Raw genomic sequence first — 24,523 nt, 5'->3', positions numbered from 1 at the left:
AACAAGGACTTTAGTTTTGGTTACTTTGAGTCTGAGATGCCTGGGTAACATCTTTCTCTGAATCTCTAGGAATTGTGCCACCACCACACTGTTCCTCCTACCCCTTTTCTCTTTTCTTTCCTGTTTTGAATCACTCCCACAAGCCATAAATGCTCCCTGCTTCTCGGCGTGCTGGGGCACCATGCCAGCAGGGCCCACATTCAGTTCAGACCTGGAGGGCCGACTGTGGCCTCTGAGGATGGCAGCTCCCTGACAGGAAGGAAGGCTGGCTTGCCGGCTGGGCACAGACAGGAGCTTGCTTTGCTGCAGCAGGTGCCCAGGGCCAGCTGCTCCAGTACCCTCAGGCTCACATCAACAGGATGGGACAGCCCAGGCGGAAGGAAGCCTGCAGGGAGGGACACCGATGCAGACAGAAGCCGGGGCAGGGGATGGAGAGGAGACAGGAAGAGCTGCCTGAGCTGTTGGCTGGCGCCCCGCCAGCAGATTCAGGAGCGGCAGTGACAGGGGGCCACTGAGTCCTCTTTCCCTCTGTGATGAGCATCTCTGGCCCTGGTTGATTGTATTATTATTACTACTACTGTTGTTGGCCAGCCTGGGCCTATTTCTAAAATAGTTAATTGCCTTTTTTCCCTTTCTTTCTCTTTCTTTCTTTCCTTTGTTTCTTGTTTTTTTTTTTTTTTTTGGCTGTGCCGCACAGCTTTTGGGGTCTTAGTTCCCCAAGGAGGGGTTGAACCCTGGCCATGGCAGTGAAAGCGCCCAGTACTAACCACTGGACCTTCAGGGAATTCCCTAGCTAATTCCTTGTCTATACTCAATTTTGTGATTATTGGGAAAGAAAGGACACTTCCATTAGCCTTTCAGTTACACAGAGCAGTGAGAAAGCTCGAGGGAGGGGCAGTGGTTTCTGCCCCGTGTTCAGCCTGTCCACAGGAGATAAAATCTCCAGTTTGCTTTAAGCCGCGTTATCACCACCCTCCTCTCCAACAACAGCAGCTGCGAACGGGCACCAAATGGCCAAAAGGGGGCCAATAGGGAGCCATAACAGACCCATAGGCTCGCAATCCGGAGGCCGCAGACCGCTTCTGAGCGGGGTCGGAGGTCGGGGTTGCAGCGCGGCGGGGGGGGGGGGGGGGGCTGGTGCTTTCGCTGGCCCGGGGGCGGGGCGTTCCGTGTCGGGCGTGGTGGGCATTCCCACTGCTACCCACTCGCAGGCGGGCCCCGGCTGGCGCCTGGTGACCCCGGGAGACCCCGCCCCGCCCCATCCCCACCAGCAGTTTCCTGGCAGGGCGTTTCCGGAGGCCCTGGCCCGGGGTGGGGGCGTGGGGAGGGGTAGGGTCTGCCTTTGAGACAGCTTGTAGAGTGCACTTTAAATTTCACACCGAGCTCAAAACTCGATTCTGCAGCCGAGCTTCGGCTCCCGGTAAAGATAAAAACTCTGGTCTACGGCCCCCCATCATCCCATTGGTCTAGTTCTCGGGGCTTCCTGCAGTCCCCACACCATTCTCTCCACAGCCTGGGAGGAAGGATGGGCGGGGCGGACGGGGGCGGGCAGTGCTGCCGGCGGTGCAGCTGAGGAGGGCGAGCCAGCTCCCGCGGCCCGGGCGTGGGCGGGGGGCGCCGGAGCAGGTGTCCGCTCAATGACAGGATACCCTTCCCTCTCCGCCCCTCCCTCGTGCTACCCACGGCTCAGCGAGGCAAAACCCAGCATATGCTCCAGAAATGCAGCTCAGTCGGTCACCGGGCTCCGCTTTCTCGCCAGACGCGCAAGAGATCGGCGCTTCCAAATGCAAATCTCTTGGCTCCGGACCCTTGGCTTGCAGCCGCCGCCTCCCCCGCTTGGCTACCCCGCGTCCCGCCTATCCCGCAGCGGCCCGAGATGGGACCTCGCGCCGAGGGGACTGGGCGGAGCGGGCATCCCACCCCACCTCCCACGTGGGGCCGGCCCTCCGCAGTGCCTGGGCGCGCCGCCGCTGCCGCGCCTCCGGTCTAGGTCCTCCGCGCCGCCCCCCCAGGCCAGGGAAGGGGACCGCAGGCGGGGGTGGGTGAGGGGTAGGGGCGGTGTCACTGAGTCAGGTGGCGGCGGGAGTTCCCTCGGGCTGGGCCGAGGGAACACGCTGCCGGAGATTGTGTACACGCTCCACTGACACAAGCTTCACGCTGCCGGGCAGCCGCTGATCACGCGTGGCCCCGCGAGCCCATTGGCCGGCGCCTCACACACCTTTGTCACTGATTGGCCGGCGGAAGGCTCCGCCCCCACCCCCGCCCGCGGCGCGGGGCAGGCGGAGCGGCTACCTGAATGGGGAGGGGGCAGACGGCGCGGAGCGCGGCGGTGGCGGGAGCGGCGTCGAGTGTCTCCGGGCGTCCGTCTGTGGCCAGGCAGCCAAGCAGCCAGTCAGCTCGCCGCCGGCGGCCAGGCAGCCAACCATGCTGAACTTCGGCGCTTCTCTCCAGCAGCCTGCAGTAAGTGACCTGGGGATGCCCCGGCCCTACTCTGCCTCGCTGAGTCTGAGGGGCCCCCGGGGGCGCGAACCCCGAGCCCCTGACATTAGCCTCGCCTGAGGACTGAGGCTGCAGCGGAGTCGTGGGAGAGGAAGGGGCTTCCCGCCTGCAGACTGGGCATTAGTGAGGGCGTGTGCGTCGCGGAGGGGCTCAGGAGAAGCAGGCGGGTAGCTAGAGACGAAAGGAGAGAGGGTCTTGCTCAAGGTGTAATGAGGGGAAGGGGCTGCTCCGCTGGGAGACTTGAAGCAGGTGAGGGGGAGGATGACTGGAGGGGCGGGAAGAGTGAGGAGGGGGCTGCTGCCCTGTCAGTGAGAATAAGAGGTGTGGAAGGGGAAGGGGGACAAGGGGCCACCCTGCACCTGGCGCCGGAGAGAGATGCCTCCGTCTGGATAAGGAATGCGACCCAGGGTGGGAGGGGGCTGCCCAGAAGCTTTTGAGGGGCGGGGTGTCCGCTGGAGAGGAGAGGGGGCTCCCCAACTCGGGGCTCTGAAAGGAGGCTTGCAGGACGGGGCTGCTCAGCAGATAGCGGGGGCTGGGGGAGGGGCGCCCGGCGTGGGTGCGGGGGATGGCACGTGGGCCCGGGACCGCCGAGGGGGACCGGGGAGTTGCCCCCCCCAATACGGCTGGAGGAGACTCCCCATCTCGGGAGCGGGCAGGTGGCCGCCTTCTGAGGACGCCTTGGAGGGGGGAGGGAGCCGCCTCGGCGACAGGAGATGGGAGGGTGGGAAGCGGGACCCAGCAGCGGGGCGGGGAAGGTGGGCGGGGGGAACCGGGCTGCGAGACGCGGGGGCAGCGTGTCGGGGCGGGAGCCGCAGGCCGTGGAGCCGAGCGTCTGGAGCGGGGCCTGTTGGGGCTGCACGTCTGGGAACTCGTGGAGACACGCGGCTGGCGGGGGCCGGTGCTGCCGGAAACCGCGGGGAGGGGACGCGCATCTTCGGGGACAGTCAGGGTGGTCTGAGGTCCCGCGGGAGGCGTGGGCGGGAAGCGCCGAGGGCTCGGCCGGGTCCCCGGGGGCTGCAGCCGGAGGAGGGCGGGGGCCGGGTTTCCGCGGGGACCCGGCTCCTCCTCCGGCAGCTGAGGCGGAGGCTGGGGGTGGGCCAGGAGCGGATGCGCCCGGGGAGCTTCTCGTCCCTGAGTGACCCAGTCCCGGCCTCCGCCAGAGGCGGGAGTGAGGCCCGGCCCCGCTGTCGGTTCCTAAGGGAACGGCGGCTCGCGGGGAGCTGGAAGGGGCGGGCGCTCCTGGAGCCCGGCGCCCGCGGCTCCGCCCCTCCCCGCGGGCTCGGGCGCGCACTGCCGGGCGGTTGGCGGCGGCGCCCGCGGCCCCTCCCCCGGGCCGTCGCGAGGGCGGGGGCCCGCGGGCTCAGGAAGTAGGTGAAAGGTGACGGCGCGGCAATTCCCAGTTCAGGTTTCCTGCGCCGCCCGGAGCAGCCGCTGATCACGCTTTGTTCACATGCCTCGCCCCCTCCTTCTTCTCCTCCGCGCCCCCGCCCTTCGCGGCCCAGCCAATCCCAGCCCGGGCCGCCCGGCCTGCTGGCCAATGGCGGGGGCAGGGACGCGGGGACGTGCGAGCGGCGAGGAATGTTCCCAGTGACTCACCCGCGAGCCTCATTGAGGCTAGGGCGGCCCCATCCGTCTGTCCCAGCCAGCGAGGATCTCCCCCGCCGTCCGCCCCCGCCCCTCGTCTGCCTTCCCCTCCCGCGCCTCCGCCCGCGCTTCCCTTTCCTGCCTCTCTCGCGGCCCACTCCCTTTCCTCCCCTCCCGACTTCTCCCTGCCCTTCCCAGCTCACACTGTTCTTCCCTGCTGCCTGCCTTTTCTCTTTTTTCCTTTGCACTGGCGTCTTGAGGCTTTTACACAACATGCGTTGTCCGTTGCAGCTTACATAAAGGGCCCGCGATTATGCAATTGCATTGTTAGCGATGTTTCAAGAGCGATGGCTTCTTAAGGCTTCAGTACTAAGGGTTTATGCGTTTTTTCCAGCAAGTGTTGAGATTAATACCGTGCCACGTAAAGACAATTGTTCTGTTTTTACACAATCTCTGCTTTGACCAATGAATGGGATCACATTGGTGGAAAATTGGAGAGATGGAGGGTAGTAACTTTTAGTGCAGTTTAAGGAACTTTAATATGAAGCATTAAATACCTAATAGAAGGAGTTGTTCAAATATAAGGCATGTGCTGTTATTTTTGTCAAGGAGCAGTTCTTTAAAAAAATTAAAGTAAGATTCTATTTTGACTATTGAAGATTTCTTACAATCAGAGTTCTTGCAAATTTAAGTCGCATATTAAATTTTCCGATTCTCTCTCTTTTGTGCTATTGCATTAGCTGGTCATAGTTACACATAGCAAACCATTGTGTTAAGTGTAAGATCCAGTGAATGAGAACACAAACATGAAGAAGTTGAAATTATTCTTTCCAAAGGTCACACCCAAATCAACAGACCACAGCTCTGTCCACTATACTTTGCCTTTTTAAAAGAAAATTTTGGCCGTTTATTTTTTTCTATTTGGAAGTCATACCTGAAAAGATCTCATACCATACCTGTAGTGTTTCTTTTAATGATTTTAAAAAAATATTTATTTGGCTGCCCCGGTCTTAGTTGCCGCACGCAGGATCTTTATTTGAGGCATGCATGTGGGATCTAGTTCCCTGACCAGAGATCAAACCGGGCCCCCTGCACTGGGAGCCTGTTGTCTTAGCCACTGGACCACCAGGTCCCCATACCTGTAGTATTGAAAAAAGATGACTTTTTTGTAGAGCCTTTCCTCAGTTATTTTGTCTGATTCCTGTTGCAGTTGACTACTCTGGAAAGAATATAAAATGTTTTTTTTTTTTCTAAGCCAAGCAGTTCTTTTTTGGATTACAAGTGCATTGGTACCTTTGGCCTTGGTCCTCATAATGGTAATAAGTTCCTCTTTACCTTGCAAGGGTATCAGTGTTCAGGCCTAAGTGTGAGAGGAAGAATGAGGAAGACTTTTATCAGTATTACTATCAGAGTGGGGATGAGAAAAATTATTTCAAGTTTTATTTTGAAAAGTTGTGCAGATAGTAAAAAAAAATTGCACATTGCTGTGCGTGTCATGTGGATGACAATATGCTTATAGCATTTAATTTTTTGTATTTATAGGAGGAAAGAATGGAAATGATTTCTGAAAGATCAAAAGAGAGTGTGTATTCCTGGAACAAAACTGCAGAGAAAAGTGACTTTGAAGCCGTAGAAGCACTTATGTCAATGAGCTGCAGTTGGAAGTCTGATTTTAAGAAATACATTGAAAGCAGACCCGTTACTCCAGTGTCTGATATGTCAGAGGAAGAGAATCTGCTTCCTGGTACACCTGATTTTCATACAGTCCCAGCATTTGTAAGTATTGTTGCTTTAAAGATGAGTGTAAATGAGAATTTCTTATAATTTATATAATGAACTCTACTGTTCTTCACGCTGTTGCCTGTATTTCTCTGCTCTAGTGTTTGACTCCACCTTACAGTCCCTCTGACTTTGAACCCTCTCAAGTGTCAAATCTGATGGCACCAGCGCCATCTACTGGACACTTCAAATCATTGTCAGATACTGCCAAGCCTCACATTGCTGCTGCACCTTTCAAAGAGGAGAAGAGCCCAGTACCTGCCCCCAAACTCCCCAAGGCTCAGGCAACAAGTGTGATTCGTCATACAGCTGATGCCCAGCTGTGTAACCACCGATCTTGCCCAGTGAAAGCAGCCAGCATCCTTAACTATCAGGACAATTCTTTTCGAAGAAGAACCCACCTAAATGCTGAGACTGCAAGAAAAAACATACCTTGTGCAGCTGTGTCACCAAACAGATCCAAACGTGAGAGAGACACAGTGGCAGGTGTTGAAGAGAAAGCAAGTGCTGCACTTTATGACTTTTCTGTGCCTTCCTCAGAGACAGTAATCTGTAGATCTCAGCCGGTCCCCATGTGCCCACAACAAAAGTCGGTCTTAGTCTCTCCACCTGCAGTATCAACAGGGGGAGTGCCACCTATGCCCGTCATCTGCCAGATGGTTCCCCTCCCTGCAAACAACCCAGTTGTGACAACAGTCGTCCCCAGCACTCCACCCAGTCAGCCGCCAGCCGTCTGCCCACCTGTTGTATTTATGGGCACTCAGGTGCCCAAAGGCGCTGTCATGTTTGTTGTACCCCAGCCCGTTGTTCAGAACCCCAAGCCTCCAGTGGTGAGCCCAAATGGCACCAGACTCTCTCCCATTGCCCCTGCTCCAGGGTTTTCTCCTTCAGCAGCAAAAGTCACTCCTCAGATTGACTCATCAAGGATAAGAAGTCACATCTGTAGCCATCCAGGATGTGGCAAGACGTACTTTAAAAGTTCTCATCTGAAGGCCCACATGAGAACGCATACAGGTACCAACCATTTCTTATTTCATATTTAAGTCTTAGAAATTTGGATGAAGGTTTTTTGGCAATGATCGCAAATGTAAACCAGGCATGTTAAGGAAGAACTTGCCTTATTCGCCACTCTAGTGGATGGTATTTACCAGTGCAAGGTCTTCTAAAAGATTTCATCAAGGTGTTTTTGTTTTAATTTCTCAAATGATGATTCTTTAAATGTCTAATAAAGTATCTTAAATATGATTTAATATGTAACTTACAGCGGCTTAATAAATGCATAATAATAATAATATGACTTATTTTGTTTCAGGAGAAAAAACCTTTTAGCTGTAGCTGGAAAGGTTGTGAAAGGAGGTTTGCTCGTTCAGATGAACTGTCCAGACACCGACGAACCCACACAGGTGAGAAGAAATTCGCCTGTCCCATGTGTGACCGGCGGTTCATGAGGAGCGACCATTTGACCAAACATGCCCGGCGCCATCTGTCAGCCAAGAAGCTACCAAACTGGCAGATGGAAGTGAGCAAGTTAAATGACATTACCCTACCTCCAACCCCTGCTCCCACACAGTGACAGACGGATGGTAAAGAACCAGACTAACTTTGGTCACAGCCAGAAGCCAGTGGTGATATAAAAATGCTTCCACTGCAAGTCTGTGGCCCTCCAGTGCGGGCTGCAAGCAGAAGCCCCACGGCCTGGGGAGAAGGCCCAGCCTGGGTTAGATGGTAAGAAGTGCTACGGCCACAGGCAGCTCAAAGAGTGGCAGGACTCATTTCTTACCACGTAAGAGAGATGAGAAAGTTTATTCCTTTCAATATTTTTTGAAGGTTTCAGGTGAGGTCAGCCCAACCACAGGTAGCACAGATTTTGAATTTGTGTGCACAATTTGTTACTTTACTTTCACCATTTATACTTGAGACCAACTTTTCAATGTGATTCTTCAAAAGCACTGGTTTCAAGAGTGTAGAGACTGGAAGTAAACATTACGGTACAGAAATGGAGATGTAAAATTGATTTGTATTATCGCGAATATTATCCTTTCCTAGAGTTATCTTGTTTACTATTCTTAGTCTTTCCATTCAACTTCGTGGACATAGTTGTTAAATATATCTAGAACTAGCATTTTTACACTAGTTGCTGACGTTTGGAATTGAGCAACTGTATATTGCTGAAGAGGTCCCAAAGAATTGGAATCCTCATTAATTTAATTGCTTTGAAGTGTTGCTTCAGGGTTTTTTTTGCGTTTTTGTTTTAAAAGTTTAACAAATGACTATAACTAGGCATTTTATTATGCTTTGAACCTTAGTTGGCTGCAGTTCCCTGTGTAGATTTGAAAATTGTATACCAATGTGTTTTCCGTAGACTCTAAAATACACTGCACTTTGTTTCGAAAAGAAATTGAAGATGAAAACACATATTGTAAAGAAGGGATATTAAGAATTTTAGATAACTCCTTCAAAAAGATGGCTTAGGACATCAGTAAAGTATCCTTATGTTATGAGGATATAACATGTGCTTTATTGAATTAGAAAGTGAGTGAACATTATTCACAAGTGGACAAATGTCCTGTTAATTTATAGAAGTTTTTTTTGGGGGGGGAATGTGGAAGTAGATAGGTAGAAAAATAATTAGGACATTCACTTTTGTTAACAGTATTTCTGTTATATTCTGTTTTGTATAGTGGATGATATATACAGTGGTAAAACAAAAGTCAATTGTTTAAAATATATAGTGAAAAATGTCATTATGTCTTTCCATTTAACATTTTTCTCTATATTGGGTGTAGATTTCTGCCATCAAACTTTGGACTCTTGGAAAACAAAAAAAGAATTTTCTTTTAATAAAAAAAATCCTTGTGATTTACAATTTGCACAATATTTCTTTTGTTGTACTTTATATCTTGTTTACAATAAAGAATTTCCTTTGGTATATATATAATTGGTTGATTGTATTTGTTGAAAACCATTTTCACTCTGACCTTGACATTGATCACTGTGGTGCTCTGCAAAGACTTATGGTCTGAATTTCTCTAAGGGCCTCATTCAAATTTAGAATTGTAGGAGTATATATTTAACGTGAGTAATCAATTTAGACAGTATGCAAAGCAAGGCCAGGGAATTCCTTGATGGTCCAGTGGTTAGGACTTGGCACTCTCATTGCCAGGGGCCCAGGTTCGATCCCTGGTCCAGGAACTAATATCCTGCAAGCCATGTGGCACAGCCAAAAAAAATAATAACAAAATAAAATCTAATTAAAATACACACACAAAGCAAGGCCAGATATCTACCATTTTAAAACATTTTTGTATGTTTTGATGATGTGGGGTTGAAATATATTGTCTCTCAGCAAAACCTTAAGTAGCACTGAGTTAAAGGGAACACCACATGAGTAATTACAGTAATGACTGCTGTGAAATGAAAAGAAGCCTGACCTATTAAAGAGTAAATTACTTCTAGAAGTTAGATTAACTCAGACCATTCAGTGATACGTTAAATGCAATAAACATGCTAGTACTTCAGCCGCCTGAAAGCTAATCCACCTCTGAAGAGAAATACTTGCCAGTCACTTGCCAGTGGAACTAGGAGCTGTAAATGCTACTTAGTGTATGGCATATAATTTTGGAGATTAGTATTTTAATTTGCTCTGAGATTACCTTGTCATGAGAGAACATCTTCAACGGTGCCCAGCTGTTGAGTGCCATGGTAAGGGACAGTGTGCTCGCTTGGCACCAGCTGTAGGACAGGCATCCTGAGCCATCCATGTACCTGCTGATCCTTTTCTTGGAAACTTACACCACCTAAGCACCGCACAGCTGCTGGAGGGGACCTTGCCGTTCTGTAGTTTCTGTGTTGGGACCTGGACCATCCTAACCGCTAGAGTTCCTCATGGTGGCAGGTCTTCAGAAGTGGGAATGAAGGAAGGTGGCTGAAGTAATCTCTGCCTGTTCCAAAGCCCAGTCCCTTGTAATGACAAAGCCAGTGGAACTGTGCCACCCATTGCTGTGTTCTTCCCAGTCCTAGTTGACGCCTGACGCTTTTCCTTAGAAATATTGTAAATCATTTGAATAGAGTATTATATAAGAGTTGAATGTTGATGCAGACTCTGATCTTGATGCAAAAGTTGTCCCCCAAACAAGTACATTTGTAGCATGTTATGATAATGTGGTTTTAGTGTAGCTTTAGCATGTCAGTTTTGGTTGTTTCTTGTCTGATTTATATATTAAGTTGAACTATATGAAATTGCTGATATTCAGCTCTCTTAACAGTTAATTCTTCTTAGATAATTGTAGACTTAGAGAAAGTTGCAAAAATAGTTACCATGTACCCTTCATCTAGCTTCCCCTTTAGATATCATCTTCCATAGCCATAGAACATTTAAGAAAATGAAGAAATTAACTTCAGTACAATATTACTAGCTAAAGTACAGACCTTATTTGGGTTTCACTGGTTTTTCTACTCATGTCTTCTTGCTATTACGGGACCTAATCCAGGGTCTCAAATTGCATTTAGTTGTCAATCTCCGCAGTCTCCTCCAATCTGTGGTTATGCGGCAGTCTTCTCTCATCTCTTTGGAAGAGTACTTGTCAGTTATTTCTGCCCCTCAGTTTGGGTTTGTCTGATGTTTTTTCATGATTAGATTGAGGTTATGCATTAATTGGGAAGATACCACAGAGTGGTAATGTCCTCAGTGCATGGTATCAAGGAATATGGGATGTCATTCTGTATTATGGGAGATGTTAGCTTGCATCACATGGCTAAGGTGGTGATATCTGCTGGAATTTTCCACTGTAAATTGACTCTTTCTTGCTTTATTAAATATTTGGATGGAGGTACTTTAAGACTACACAAATAACCTATGTCAACTTTTTCCCACTCATTTTAGTATCCTTAAGTGGATCTTGCCTGAGACAGTTACTACTGTGATATACTAATGGTGATTTCCTATTTCCTCCATTATTTATTCATTGGAATTTTCTATAAGAAAGAGTTGTTACTTCTCTCCCATTTATTTATTTGTTCCGTTTTTTATGTCAGTATGGACTCATGAACATTTATGTCATTATTTGGGTTATAATACAATACTATTCTTATTTCGTGACTCAACTATTCCAACTTTAGCCCTTATTAACTCCTTCAATATTCAACCATTTTTGACTGACAAAGATGGAAATTTCATACAGTTCAACCTATCATTTCTCCCTGGAATGAGAGCTGTTTGGTATTAGTAAGCAGACTTTTAAAACGTTGTCTCTACCTGCATTGCTACTACCCTGTCTAATCCACCCTCTCCTGCTTGGACAACTGCAGCAGCCCCTAAACTAGTCTCTCTGCCTCAGGTCTTGTCTCCCCACCATCCTCTCTGCTTACCACAGAGTCTTTTGAAAATGCACATCTGACAATGTCACTTCCCTGTTTAAAATGCTTCAGACCCTTCCCAATGCTCTCAAGGCTGTCGGAGAGAAATAGAATGTGAGCCACATGGGGAATTTGAAATTTTCTAGGAGCTACGTCAGAAAATAAAAACAGAAAAAAGCAATTTAAATGTTTTTATTTAACCCATAATATTATCATTTCAGCATATAATCAATATAAAACTGTTAATGAGATATATCACATCTTTTTTTTGTACTAATCTTTGAAATCCAGTATATATCCTATGCTTATAGCACCTCTCAATTGGGACTCACCACATTTCAGGTGTGGCCAGTGGCTGCTGAAGTGTCCCAAGCAGACCTAGAAGACCCTGCACCATTCAGCTGCTCCCAATCTCCCAACCCACCCCCACCTTATTCTCTACATCCTGTCCAAGCTCTGAGCTGTCACATATGCTGTTTTGTCTGCTGGAAATGTTTCCCTGCCCTTTTACCTTGACATTTCTGCTATCATAATAATCATTACCCTTTACTGAAATTGCTTAATGTCTGTAAAACTCCCCAAGGATAAGCACCCTGTGGATCTTGCTCGCTGCTGTATCTTCTGGAGATGTCCAACTGACTTTTTCCCCCCCAGTGGAAGGAATAAAACTAAATAGGGCCAGATAAATGAGGTTGTTTTAAGCTTCCCCTGCCAGTTGGCATCCTAATCTTGACAGAGATTTAGAAATTCATGATGCTCTACTCAATGGATGCCAACTATCCCAGTTTGAACTTGATTGACCAGCTTGGCAGTGGGATGCTAAAGGGGGGGAGTACCCCCAAATATAAGAAAGTGACACCTTATCTTTCTTTGATTTCCTTGAAATAATTTAATTTTTAATTCTAAGTTTAGCCACTAGTCAGTGGAGGCACTGCTTGGGTTGGGAAAAATCTGAATGAGATTCAAGGAAGAAAATGAAAAGCTAAGAAATAACATGAAGTGTAGGGTAGGCTGGGGTAGAAGCAGTTTTCTATTTCTATGATTAGATTATCTGGACCTTGAATATCAGTTTCCAAAAGGCATCCTTTTAGTTTGAACAGATAAGTATTGAGTGTTTTTTGTTTTGTTCTGTTTTAAGTATATATATATATATATATACATTTTATTTATTTATTTATTTATGCATGCATGCTGCGCCAGGTCTTAGTTGCTGCATGTGGACTCCTAGGTGTGGCGTGCATGCGGGATCTAGTTCCCCGACCAGGGATCAAACCCGGGCCCCCCTGCATTGGGAGAGTGGAGTCTTACCCACTGGACCACCAGGAAAGTCCCAGTATTGTTTACTGGGGAATTCCCTGGTGATTCAGTGGTTAGGATTCTGAGCTTCCACTGCAGGGGGCCCGGGTTCAACCCCTGGTCGGGCAACTAAGATCCCGCATGCCTGGCAGTGCGGCCACACACACACAAAATAAAGTATTGAGTGTTTATTACCCAGGGACAAAGTAAAACAGTGTGGCCTTGGGAAAGGAAACTTCTGGGGTCAAGGAGCTTGTGCACTGAACTGACTAATTATGAGCTAAACAATTTGACTATTTCATGGTTCAGTTTTATTATCTATAAATTGGGGATTATAATGCTTATCTGACTTGCTTCCCAAGGTAGAATTAGATCTGAAAACTGAGAAAAACAAGCAAACAAATGCTAGGTGGACCACTGCAATACCAGTGATGGGGATTGCACTATCACGCTCAGATCAGTCATTAACAGAAAAGGCCCCTAGAGGTGGGGCTAGCAATCTGATGTCAGTTAGAAATGGTCATAATGTGTTTCCTGTTAGGGACGAAGGTCAAATTGCAAACGTTCACAAAATTGTTTACAGTTCTGGAGGCTAGAGGTCCGAGATCAACGTGTTGGCAGGGTTGATTTCTTCTGAGGTCCCGCTCCTTGGCTGGTAGATGGCCCCCTTCTCCTTGTGTCTTCACATGGTCTTCCCTCTATGTCTGTCTGTGTCCTAATCTCCTCTCCTTTTAAAGACACCAGTCAGATTAGGGCCCACTCCAATGACCTCATTTAACCTTAATTAACTCTTTAAAGTTTCTATTTTCAAGTACAGTCACATTCTGAGGAGGTACTGGGAATTAGGACTTCAATGTATGAATTTTGAAGCGACACAATAATATTGCCTATGTATTATATATATATACAAATAGTATTTGCCCATAATATTGGTCAACATATGTCAGTCTATATTGGTCCATCTTAATACACTTATAGCAGTATTTTCTAAACTAGTCTTAAGTTTCTATTTCCAGTATCTGGTAAATTTCCTATGAGAGCTAAATACTTTTAAGGCCTACCGCATGTCACACAGTGCAGTGACATCATGCCCAGTGCAGTGTGTGATTCCTAGCCATTCAGGAGACATATTTTTCAATTGTGCACTCAGGTATTTCTTAGTCATGGAATACCCTTTATCCTAAAGAAAGTTTTCCTTCATTACATACCTGTAAGCATTATTTGTGACAATGGACATAGATCAGATTCAGAATCCTCTCTCTGATCCCAACAATAATGTGAACAGAATAGTCATCATGATGGTCTTTTGTTATCCATGTTTAGATTTGTTCAATTTGATTTTTTCTAAGGGATTATATATTCTCATCTCCAATTTAAATTTAGTTCAACCAGGAAAATTTAGTCAAGGCTGTAGTCAGCCTTGCTGGTTGTGGATAACCTAGCCATGAGGCCTCCTATGCTATTCATCACCTCCATTCTATTCGTTGTCAGTGTGGTTCAAATCACAATGGTTTTCAAACAGAAAGGGAACCTGGTCCCCATCCCTGTAGTTCATCCAATAGTTCAGGCTCTCTGCTTTTCAGACACACGGTAGCATTGGACTTCTCCCTTGTGGCAGGGTGGGGTCCAGCCTGCTCAATGGCTTGGAATGGAAATGACATGTGTCACTTCTGGTCCAGAGTATTTAACTGACAGTGTTCAGCCCTCTAGAGCTCTCTTTCCCTCTACTGTGGGGACCAGCAATATTTCAGCTAGTCAACCTTAGCTCTGGAAAGAGTATGACAAGGAGCATGAGTAAGAACTAAACCTCTGTAGTTTTAAGACATTGTGAATTGGGGGATTGTTTGTTGCTGCGGCATAACCTTGACTTATAAAGGTATGCTGGCTGATACTATCACTTTTGTTTCCTGAGACTGCTTTGCTCCAAGTGAATTGATTCACCTCCCTCCAGGGGCCACTTCTATATATCATGTTAAGGGGGATGACCTTAAAGGACCAAAAGACCTGAGACACTTCTTCCCCCATAACAATGAGTGTCTTATATTTGCAGAACTAAGAGCAGCCAAGTCCCAGGTCCTGGATCCTGAACAAGGAGGCATTGCTGCACGGTGCTTGGTGGTGTCTACGTTGTCTACCTGGACAGAGTAGCAAGCCCCTCAGCCCTCTCCCTTCACATACCACCATCATCCTGGTTGCACTGGTGGAAAACAGGCAAAGGTGATGAGCCACTGTGATGATGCTGTTTTAGATAACTCACTAGACCTTCTGGAAGTAATTCCTTAATCTTGAGATTCACAAGTGTTTAATGGGGGTAAACTACTCCTTTCACCTGAAGCATCATGTGTGTAGGAAGGAAGGCTGAGGCTAGAATCCTCTGCGAGATGCTGAAGGAATCAGAGAAGGGTGGGCAGGTATCTCCCAGCATTTTGTCCTTAACGGCTCTAAGGACTAGGAAAGAAAGAGCATGGGGCTGGCAACAGCTGCCTTATGCCTGGTTTTGATGGTGAGGATATCACAAATGCTCAAAGAGTAAAATGTTGATCTCCTTCCCTAAATATTTTCAGAAGGCAGTGTGGTATGGTGGTTAAAAGCATAAGCTCTGGACTGTTAGTTTTCAGATCCTAATTCCACCATTTACTGGCTATGTGGTTTAAAGAAAGTTAGGATTAAGTATGGGGATGAAATGAACTGGCATATATGAAGCACTAGGAATGCCTGGCACATCGTGAACATGACATTTAAGTGTTTATGAGAGTGATGATATCTGCATTTCAAATGCCCCAGCCACAAGGATCCTGTCTGGGTATAAGATTAACCTATTTGGGAATTCTGCCTTAAGGGACCAAAAAGGGGGTTCTAATGAAGGATGTCATAGGCAGTTTTTGGAGTGACACCTGTGCTGTTTGATCATAAAGACTTCAAGGTTTGACAAGACAGCTGAGTCCCTGACTATCGCATACGATGAGCTAAACCTAGCCGACTTCTTCTCCCTAGGCCTGTGGGTTGGGTAAAGAGGTCTTTGACCATTTTTTCTGAACATGAATGTTTTGGATTGTTTGTTTGTTTTCAGGCTTTCTTTGGCAACTGTGAAGTAAATCCTTTTCAACGGGTGTCATTGTGGCCATGCTCAAACCACCCTGCGTTTCTTGGCCAGTGTTGTAGGCACTCTGGGTGGCCTCTGCAGCAACCACCAGTCACTGCAGGAGAGACATGGTGTAAGAACTTGGCCCTGGCCCTAGATCCTCTCTTCCGGTTTGGCTGGTTTAACACGGAATCTGCCCAGTGGCCATGTGTGGGATAGGTTTAACAGGCAGGAACTGCTTCAGGTCAGACTGGTCCTAGGAGGCTCAGCCCAGCGCCCCACCCCCGACCCCGGCTAAACTACCAGAGGGATCCCAGGCCAACTAGAAGATCAGGGTGAGCCTTAAGGTATCAATTCCTTTTGCCTCTGCTTGGAAAAGTTACAAACAAGCTATTCTGATTCTAGGTTCAAATCATGGCTTTCCCCCCTTACCAGATCTTGGGCATACTGTTTAACTTCTCTGAGCCACAATTTTCTCACGTGTAAAATGAGCATGATACTAATACTTACCTCAAACCAACTTGTTTTAAGGATGTTTGACACAGGAGGTGCTGGAGAAAAGTTAGTTAGCATTATTATCTTAACTCCCACCTCCCTCCCCATCGCAATAGCCTCCTGTCAATGCCTGTTTCTGCTCTCATTACTTCTCTTGTCTAGAAATATCTCTTTCCTCTCCACTGAACATAGACCATCTTGTTCACTTTTAAAGGTCATTTCAGGGCAGGCAAGGGGGAGGGCCCATCCCAGAACTACTTGGGATTAGTCTGTATTTGTTTGCCAGGGCTGCTGTAACAAAGTACCATAGACTGGGTGGCTGAAACAACAGAAATGTATTGTCTCACAGTTCTGGAGACCAGATGTCTGAGGTCAAGGTGTTGGCAGGATTGGTTCCTAACGAAGACTGTGAAGGAGAATCCATTCCAGGCCTCTCCCCTCGCTTCTGGTGGTTTGCTGGCCATCTTTGCCGTTCCTTGGGTTATAGAAGCATCTCCCCATTTCTGCCTTCATCATCACATGGCATTCTCCCTGTGTGTGTGTCTCTGTGTCCAAATTTCCCCCTTTTATAAGTACATCAGTCATAGTGGAATAGGGCCTACCGGAATGACCTATCTTAACTATTACCTCCCCGACAACCCTATTTCCAATAAGGTCACGTTCACAAGTCCTAGGGGTTAGGACATGTGAACTGGGTTTGTGTGGGAGAGGGTTACAATTCAACCCAGAACAGGGTCCAATTACTAAACCTGGGTTTCCTCCCGAGGATTCCCAGTGCCAGCCTCTGGGCGCTGGGGACCCCACCTTCTTTCCTCTCCTGCACGTCCCGCACCCCTCTCTCCCTGCTCGTTTTGGTCTGACCACTGCCTGGGACTCCTGGTCTTTGCTGTCTCCTGAGACAGACTCAAGGGACAGGCTTTCCATGCAGTTGGCTAGTGAGCAGCAGATGGATGCCCACATAAGGAAAGACCTGAGCCCATGGAGAGGTCAGGGATCCAAGGAAGGCTGCTGGATCCCTGCATTCCTGACATCCAGGCTCTCTTCCCCGGGGAGGAGGTAACATATAGGGAGGGTGTGCCGGCCACCCTGGAAACCATACTTTCTTTAACCTTAAGATTCTTTTGGAAGAGTGAGTCCAGGGTCTCAAACCCAAATGTCTACACGAAGAGTTGGGCAGATCCTATAAAGGAAACAAGTCTCATGTATAGGAAATGAGCAGAGATGGCCAAGGTGCTAATGTTGCTGTGTGGGAAGACAATTTTGTGGAATAGTTTTTGGGGTTTTTTTTTTACATTTTTTAATTGAAATGTTTCTTGAGATAATTATAGATTCACATACAATTATAGGAAATAATACAAAGAGATTCCTCATGTACTTTGCCCAGTATTCTAATTTTTCAAAGAAGCAGGAAATCTAGACCTTTTATACATTTTTTTATTGTGGTAAAATATACATAAAATTTTACCATTTAACCATTTTAAGTATACAATTCAGTGGCATTAAGTACACTCACAATGTGATATAATATCATCACTCTCCATGGAAATCTAGATTTCTGTATCCAATGTCCTGATTTTTAACTTTTGGCATCTAATCCACAGGACCATAAACCCTTTATGTTGGCTGGTTGCCAGTTTGGAACTTCTAAGCCCATTAAGTGATGATGTGCTATTTTGTCTTGGGATGGTCGAGGTTGTGGGATTGCTGGCAAAGACAGGCCCCCAAACTGGAGTTTTGATGCTTGAGGCCAATGGGCCAAAGTTTCTAGGGTGTTGGGGGGATGTCCCCTTGGAGGAACTGGGACCCTCCAGGAGCAACTGCCGAGTTCGCTGACCAGCACTCAGCATAGGCATCACATAGACAGCTCATCTGTTTTCGTCTGAACTAAGTGCGTGCCAAGGTTTCTTGCACAGAATGAGTGAAGGGAGCCTCCAGAAGCATTGACTTCAGGCTTTTCCCCACCTCAGTAAGAAGCTGGATAGATTGGATTTGATTGATAAAACGTGACCTCCTGGGACTTCCCTGGTGGTCCAGTGGTTAAGACTTCGCCTTCCAGTACAGGGGGAGTGAGTTCGATCCCTGGTCAGGGAGCTAAGATCCCACATGCCTCGTGGCCAAAAAACCAGAACATAAAACAGAAGCAATATTGCAACAAATTCAATAAAAACTTTAAAAATGGTGCACATCAAAAAGTCTTTAAAAAAAAAAAAAAAGACCTCCTGGCATGCTTAGTATCCTGGAGTGGTTTGTGGCAGTTACCAGTGAGATCTGTTACTGGGTTTCCTGTCCCATGCTCCTGACTCCAGCCCCGTGTCCACTCCCAGGGTAGTCCCTGGGGGCCGTTTGAACCCCTGTCCTCCTTGTTTATTTCCAGGAACCGGGCTCATCAAAGTCCCCTTCTGCTTTTGATCTGCATGGAGAAAAGGCCCTGAAGACCTGCTCCCCTGGGGATGGACTGCCTTAGGAGCAGAAGTTGAGGTGTGGACGCTGCTGGCACACACTGTCTGAAGGCCCAGCCAGGCGGTGGGAGAGGGTTCCTCCCAGAGGGTGTCAGAGGATGGAGGGGAGCCAGCGGAGCAACTGAGGCAGAGCAGAGGTAGGAATGAGGCCTGTAAGGCCTGCAGAGAGGGCGGCAGAAGGTCGGGAAGGGTTGATGGGGCCAGAGTCTGAGTCTCAGCAAGGGGAAGGAGTTGGAATTTGAGGAATTCTGGGTTTCTGTTGGGTGGATTTTTGTCCCCATTTGGTTCATTCTGACCCCTCCTCTAGTTGGACCATGGGCAGCTTGGATGTCATCCGTTCTTTTTTTTTTTAAGATGTTGGGGGTAGGAGTTTATTACTTTATATATTTATTTTTGCTGTGTTGGGTCTTCGTTTCTGTGCGAGGGCTTTCTCTAGTTGTGGCAAGCGGGGGCCGCTCTTCATCGCGGTGCGCGGGCCTCTCACTATCGCAGCCTCTCTTGTTGCGGAGCACAGGCTCCAGACGCGCAGGCTCAGTAGTTGTGGCTCACGGGCCTAGTTGCTCCGCGGCATGTGGGATCCTCCCAGCCCAGGGCTCGAACCGGTGTCCCCTGCATTAGCAGGCAGATTCTCAACCACTGCCCCACCAGGGAAGCCCCACCACCCATTCTTAAGATGCTTACCTGGAGCCCCATCCTTTCCGTTACATTTTCTCAGGCTTCTCTGCCCTCCCGGCCAGTCTCTCTATTTCCTCATGGTCCACTGTCCTAAGTTTCTCAGGCCCTAGCTAAATCCTGTCCTGACCTGTTGTCACGTTGACCCATAACCCATTGTCACCTTCTCTGGGAACTGTCACCTCTCTGGGCAGGGACAGTATCTGCTGCTATTTTTGTCTCACTCCCTGGGCATATCTTTGGGCTGGGCCAACAGGAATGGACTCAACCCAGTGAACTACCCAGGACTCTCCCTCGACTTCCCTGCAGGAATGGAGGGATTTATTGCTGGCACAAATGACCCTCCAAGACTTCTCTGGACCGCAGGCTCCCAAGAACATTCTCAGAGCCAGAAAAAAGAAGGAAGGAAAGGAAGTAAAATGGATAGTGGGCTTGGGGTGGGGGGAGCCCCACACCTGGATTCCAGGGAAACGTCACTGGGCTGAAACCTCTTCCACATTAGCTGGTAGGCAGTGCCCCTGGCTGGCACCCCTGCCCGCAGGTGGGTGCCTACATTCATGGAGCACAAACTGAGGATGACGTGGCCTTGTGGTTGCAGTAACCTTTCTCTGACAGCAGAGGGGGCACTTCAATCCTTACCTGTGAGCTCTGTCTTCACTGGCGAATTCTATGGCAGCAGAGCGCTGCATCCAGCCCGCTGTCTAGGGAGCCCATTGGAAACCAGACATCCATATAATGTCCTGGCTTTTAGGGTCGGACAGGGGCGGGGACACGTGTGTGTGTAAGAGAGAGAGACTGAAACATGTTACGTGATGAGCATTAATATTGAATTTTGCTTTCCTTTGGCTACACACAAGTGTTTATTGTGGTCTTACTCTGTGCAGGCACCGTCCCCAGGGATAATATTCTAAAACGCAGATCTTGAAACCCACTACTGAGAGTCACCCAACTGTCCACAGGGCGGGGCCCAAACGTCTCACGGCATCCAGGGCATTTCACAATCTGACCTTAGCCTCCTGTTCCAGAAACATCCATCACCACAGCTCCCACGATCTACAGAGGCCAGGGGCAGAGTGTCCACAGAATGCATTCCTGCCTCCAAGGAGCTCAGTGCTGGGATGGGCAGGGGCCTTGTCACACCACCACAGATCAAGTCTACCTGGCCAGGCTCCCTGGAGAGGGCCACTTATACTGTGCATGGTGACAAGAGCTGAGGCAGCTGGAGCCCTGGGCAGTGGAGCCCAGCCTGCCTCTCGGATACTCCAGCTCTGGGCCCATCCTCCCTGGCTTCATGCTTCCTCTCCTGTCCTCCGGACCAGGCTGCTGCCACTTTCCCTGCCCAGCCCCACAGCGGGCAAGGGATTTCCTCTTGGAGTGGAGGACGCCTCTCAGCCACATGTTGTGTGCTTCCACCCAGGAGGGGCAGAAATGGGGAACTCGCCCTGGGTTTACGTATCCTTCCTGCTTCAGGCCTCTACTGGTGCAACCAGGAGAGACAGCGCTGATGGGGGTACCCGCAAGGTGCTGGCAGAGTGCAGGCTGGGCCCCTGGCCCCCAGTTTTGTTTTGTTTTGTTTATCTGGAGGGAAAGGGTCTGATTCTCAGCTTCCCAGTTCTGACAACAGAACTCATCAGCGTGTTCAGTGAGTGACTAGAATGATAAATTCTGCAGGACCACCGTGCAAACTAGCATGTCAATTTATTGCTTTATGCGTGGTGGTGATGGTGGCAATGGACGGAGGGTATTGAAGATCGCTTTGGCCAGCCGCTGTAACAGTTAAATCCAGAAAACAGAGGTTTACCACAGTTAACGTGACCTCTGCCCCACAGGTGTTCCTGCCCCTTCTTAGCAGTGATTCAGGAATCTAGGCTCATTCCATCTTGAGGCTCCTTTGGCCTCAGCAAGATGACCCGAGCAATTGTCTTCACGCCAGCCAGCCTGACAGGGAAAGAGCAGGAAAGTTGTACGTGGGAGGAGCTTATCCTAGAGCTGCTGTAACAAATTACTACAACCTGGGCAGCTTAAAAGAAAAATGTGTTCTCTCACAGTTCTGGAGACCTGAAATCCAAAATCAGGGTGTCAGCAGAGTTGATTCCTTCCGGAAGCTCTGCAGAAAAATCTTTTCCATGCCCCTCTCCTAGTTTTGGGGGGTGTCTACCAATCCTTAGCATTCCTTGACTTACAGAGGCATCACTTCAATCTCTGCCTGTGTTTACACGCCCTTCTCCCCTGTGTGTCTGTCTGTCTTCTCCTGTGCTGTCTTACAAGGGTACTTGTCATTAGATTTAGGACTCGCTCTAATCCAGGAGGATCTCATCTCAAGATCCTTGCCTTAATTACATCTGTAAAGATGTTTCTTCCAAATAAGGTCACTGTGACATAAGAACTATATATTTGGTCTCTGCCCCCAGTTCCTGACACAGAGCTCCTAAATCTCTAGGAATTTCCTGGGTGACAGGAGCATCGTTTGTTCTAATGAGGTGACTCTTGTTGGGCAACTGGATGATTCCGAATGGGGGCTGGTCACCAGAAAGTCCAAGTCATGATTAGAAGCTTGGAGTTTTCAGTCCCATCCCCATTCCTCTGGGCAGGGGAGAGGGACTGGAGATGAGGTGATAATGGATCATGCCTACATGATGTAGTCTCCATAAAAGATCTTCCGGGTTGGTGAGCAGATCCATGTGCTGGGAGGGTGTTGCACTCCAACTCCATGGGGGCAAAAGCTCCTGCACTTGGGACCGTCCAGACCTCAACCTATGTACCACTTCATCTGGCTGTTCACCTGTATCCTTTATTATATCCTTTACAGTAAACCAGTAGATATAAGTAAGTTCTGTGAGCAGTTCTAACAAATTCTCAAACCTGAGGAGGGGGGTCATGGAAACTCCCAATTTATAGCTGATTGGTCAGAAGTACAGGTGACAACCTGGGACTTGCAATTGGTATCTGAAGTGGGGGACAGTCTTGGGGGACTGAGCCCTTAAGCTGTGGCGTCTGTGCTCATTCCAGGTAGTTAGTATTAGAATTGAGTTAACTTAGAGGACACCCAGTTGGTGTCCACTGAGAACTGGAGAATTTGTTGGTTTGGGAACCACCATCCCACACATATTTGGTATCAAAAGTATTCTGTGGGCATAGAAAAAGTTTTCTTTTAATTACATTCTGAGGTTCTGGGTGGACATGAATTCTGGGGGACACTGCATTCCACTACAGGGACATACCTGGGTATGGTGCCCTTCTCGTGCCCACTTTCCAGAAAGTAGTCACATGGCCTAATTACGCTGGAAAATGTCATCTGGTTGTGCCCAGGATGACTAGAAAACTGGTTTGGGGAAGAGCTACCAGTTTCTGCCACATGGGGGAGGGTCCTTGTCCAGGACCAGGAAGCTCAGGCTTCCAGGGGGAGGAATGACTCTCCCTTTGGCAGAACCAGATATATACTTACTAATCCTTCCAGGTCCCACCGCACCTGCCATGGCCTTGCAAGCCCAGCGTCTGCTCCCAGAACTTGCCAGGCTCTGGGAAGAATCTGGGCTGCAGAGATGGTCCCTGGGGGCTCTTAAGAAGTGCTGCCCCCTGGGGTTCCAGGAGGGAGGAAGGGTGAATGGTGTAGTGGGGTGGAGCAGAGAGAGGTGAGTGCCCTGGGAGACTTTGAGAGAGAAATACCCCTCACCCCTGCCCCTACCCTGTCTCCCTGCAACTGACCCATTGATGCCTTAGGATTTCAGTGCCTTTGGGGAGAAGATGCCTCTGCTTCGTTATCGTGTCTCCAAAACTATGCAGAACCAGCTCTTTATCCTCTTTATCCTTTGCCAGGATTTTTTAAAGAAATGTTGTTCTTGGCTCACTTGGTTTTCAGTTCCCTAAACAGCACTTCTGAGCTGTCAAGCTTTTTAAAAGTGTTCTTAAGCTGAGACTAAACCCTACTTTTCTGGAAAAGCTACCTTGACTTCAGAGGAGATATTCTTTTCTCCCCATTCCTTTTTTTCTACTGCCTTCTTAACAATCCTTGTTCTCAAAGACGTTTGTGTTTTATTTTTTGCTTTCTGTCAAGACAAACTTCCCCCTGCCCACCCCTGCCCCCTGCCAAAAAAAACCTTTCCTAGAACATAGGTGTTTCAAACCCATGCCAATGTTTTGTAGTTAGTATACACGGGTTAAACTACACAGAAATCCCCCCAAGAGCCAGAGGTAAGCAACAACTTTACTTATTTGATTGGATGCCCTCCAAGTTTAGGAACATCCCATTTTTATTACCCAGCAGATAAGACAGAGCCCTGAATGGCTGTGGCTGTGATTAGATAACTTCTGATGTTTTCATTTCCCTTGCTGATCTGCTGCTTCTAGGTTAAATTCATTTTGTTGCCTGTCCATTTTTAAAGAAAGACTGACAGAGTCACTCTAACAGATCAGGGGTCTGAGCTCAGAGTAGGTCAAAGGTAGTCACATGTAGGGAGATGGATAAAAATAGAAGGAGGGTTGGCAAGTACAGCCAGGACACCTGTGTTCATCACACATACTGATAAAGGCCAGAATCTCCTCATTTATCTCTGGTGGGAAGTTCTGATGGTTTCACAGGATCAAACTCAAACCACATCAAAACCAGGTGATTTCCTCTGAGCATTCCATAAAAGGAAGCATCTGTCCATGGTAGGAGTGGCTGTTGAATCCTGGGCAGTTTTCAATGGTCTGATGAGAAGAGCTTGCCTAGAATGGAACCAAATGTCTGCTCACTCACGTGTTACTGTGTGAAAACACTCAGACATCAAACCTATACCGTTCCTGTGCGTGCTCAGTCTCATGTTTATTCTTCCAGACACAATCCCAGCATTATTTATTGGAAGCAGGAGCTGATGGGGTCCAGTGAGCTTCCCAGCAGGAGACAAGCGCTTTCCTAGAGCTTCTAAATATTTCTTTAAAATAGTTGCTCTGAGGTTTGTGAGTTGTTTTTTCATTGTACTTAAAAGACTTCCTGTTTCTCTCCAGGTCTCTGGTAGCAACATGGTATTTTGCTTGAACCCTTGGTTTGTCTTAAGGAGTTCCTGCTTTTACAGGTTTGGATTAAAAAGTGTCTTGTATCATAGGGTTTCTTGATACACATGTGGACTTCTGACTTTAAAATACCACATTCCAGTTAGTAGGAAGCAGAGATATTATGTTTCCAGAGAAGTTTTATGTAGTATTCCAGGAAATAGAGGCTTTGATTCTTCCCATCATCAGATGATTGGAGTCCACCATAATGAGTGAAAACCTTCAGATTACACTGACTATAAGGAATAATTGCAGAGAAAAAAATAGGTTA

The 24,523-nt window shown here is 48.0% G+C and overlaps 1 protein-coding gene, 1 long non-coding RNA gene and 1 other non-coding gene across 7 annotated transcripts in view; all 3 read left to right on the top strand.

Moving 5' to 3' along the window:
* The window catches only part of KLF10 (KLF transcription factor 10), a 42,955-nt gene extending 34,155 nt beyond the window's left edge, over positions 1–8,800 (top strand). For 3 of the 5 annotated variants that reach the window (XM_073794650.1, XM_073794649.1, XM_073794648.1), the window contains 2 exons: positions 5,626–5,859; positions 5,964–7,302. In XM_073794650.1, the coding sequence (XP_073650751.1) occupies positions 5,635–5,859; positions 5,964–6,905 (1,167 nt within the window). In that variant the 5' untranslated portion in view covers positions 5,626–5,634 and the 3' untranslated portion in view covers positions 6,906–7,302. Of the gene's footprint in view, positions 1–2,158; positions 2,461–5,379; positions 5,400–5,625; positions 5,860–5,963 lie in introns of those variants that run through there. The other 2 variants (XM_033843118.2, XM_073794647.1) reach the window with 2 other exon arrangements.
* A 181-nt stretch (positions 8,801–8,981) lies between these two features.
* On the top strand, positions 8,982–9,054 carry TRNAE-CUC (transfer RNA glutamic acid (anticodon CUC)). Its single transcript has one exon. It is a non-coding gene; the product is annotated as a tRNA-Glu (tRNA).
* A 6,804-nt stretch (positions 9,055–15,858) lies between these two features.
* LOC117308707 (uncharacterized) overlaps positions 15,859–24,523 on the top strand; it is a 79,208-nt gene continuing 70,543 nt past the window's right edge. Inside the window, exons 1-2 of the long non-coding RNA XR_004522871.2 lie at positions 15,859–15,942; positions 18,465–18,686. This is a non-coding gene — a long non-coding RNA (uncharacterized lncRNA). The remainder of the gene's footprint in view (positions 15,943–18,464; positions 18,687–24,523) is intronic.

The sequence above is a fragment of the Tursiops truncatus genome, chromosome 17 (genome assembly GCF_011762595.2).
Source record: "Tursiops truncatus isolate mTurTru1 chromosome 17, mTurTru1.mat.Y, whole genome shotgun sequence".
Classification (NCBI taxonomy): domain Eukaryota; kingdom Metazoa; phylum Chordata; class Mammalia; order Artiodactyla; family Delphinidae; genus Tursiops; species Tursiops truncatus.
The sequence above is the reverse complement of the archived record's forward strand: the minus strand, read 5'-3'. Positions and strand labels throughout refer to the sequence as shown.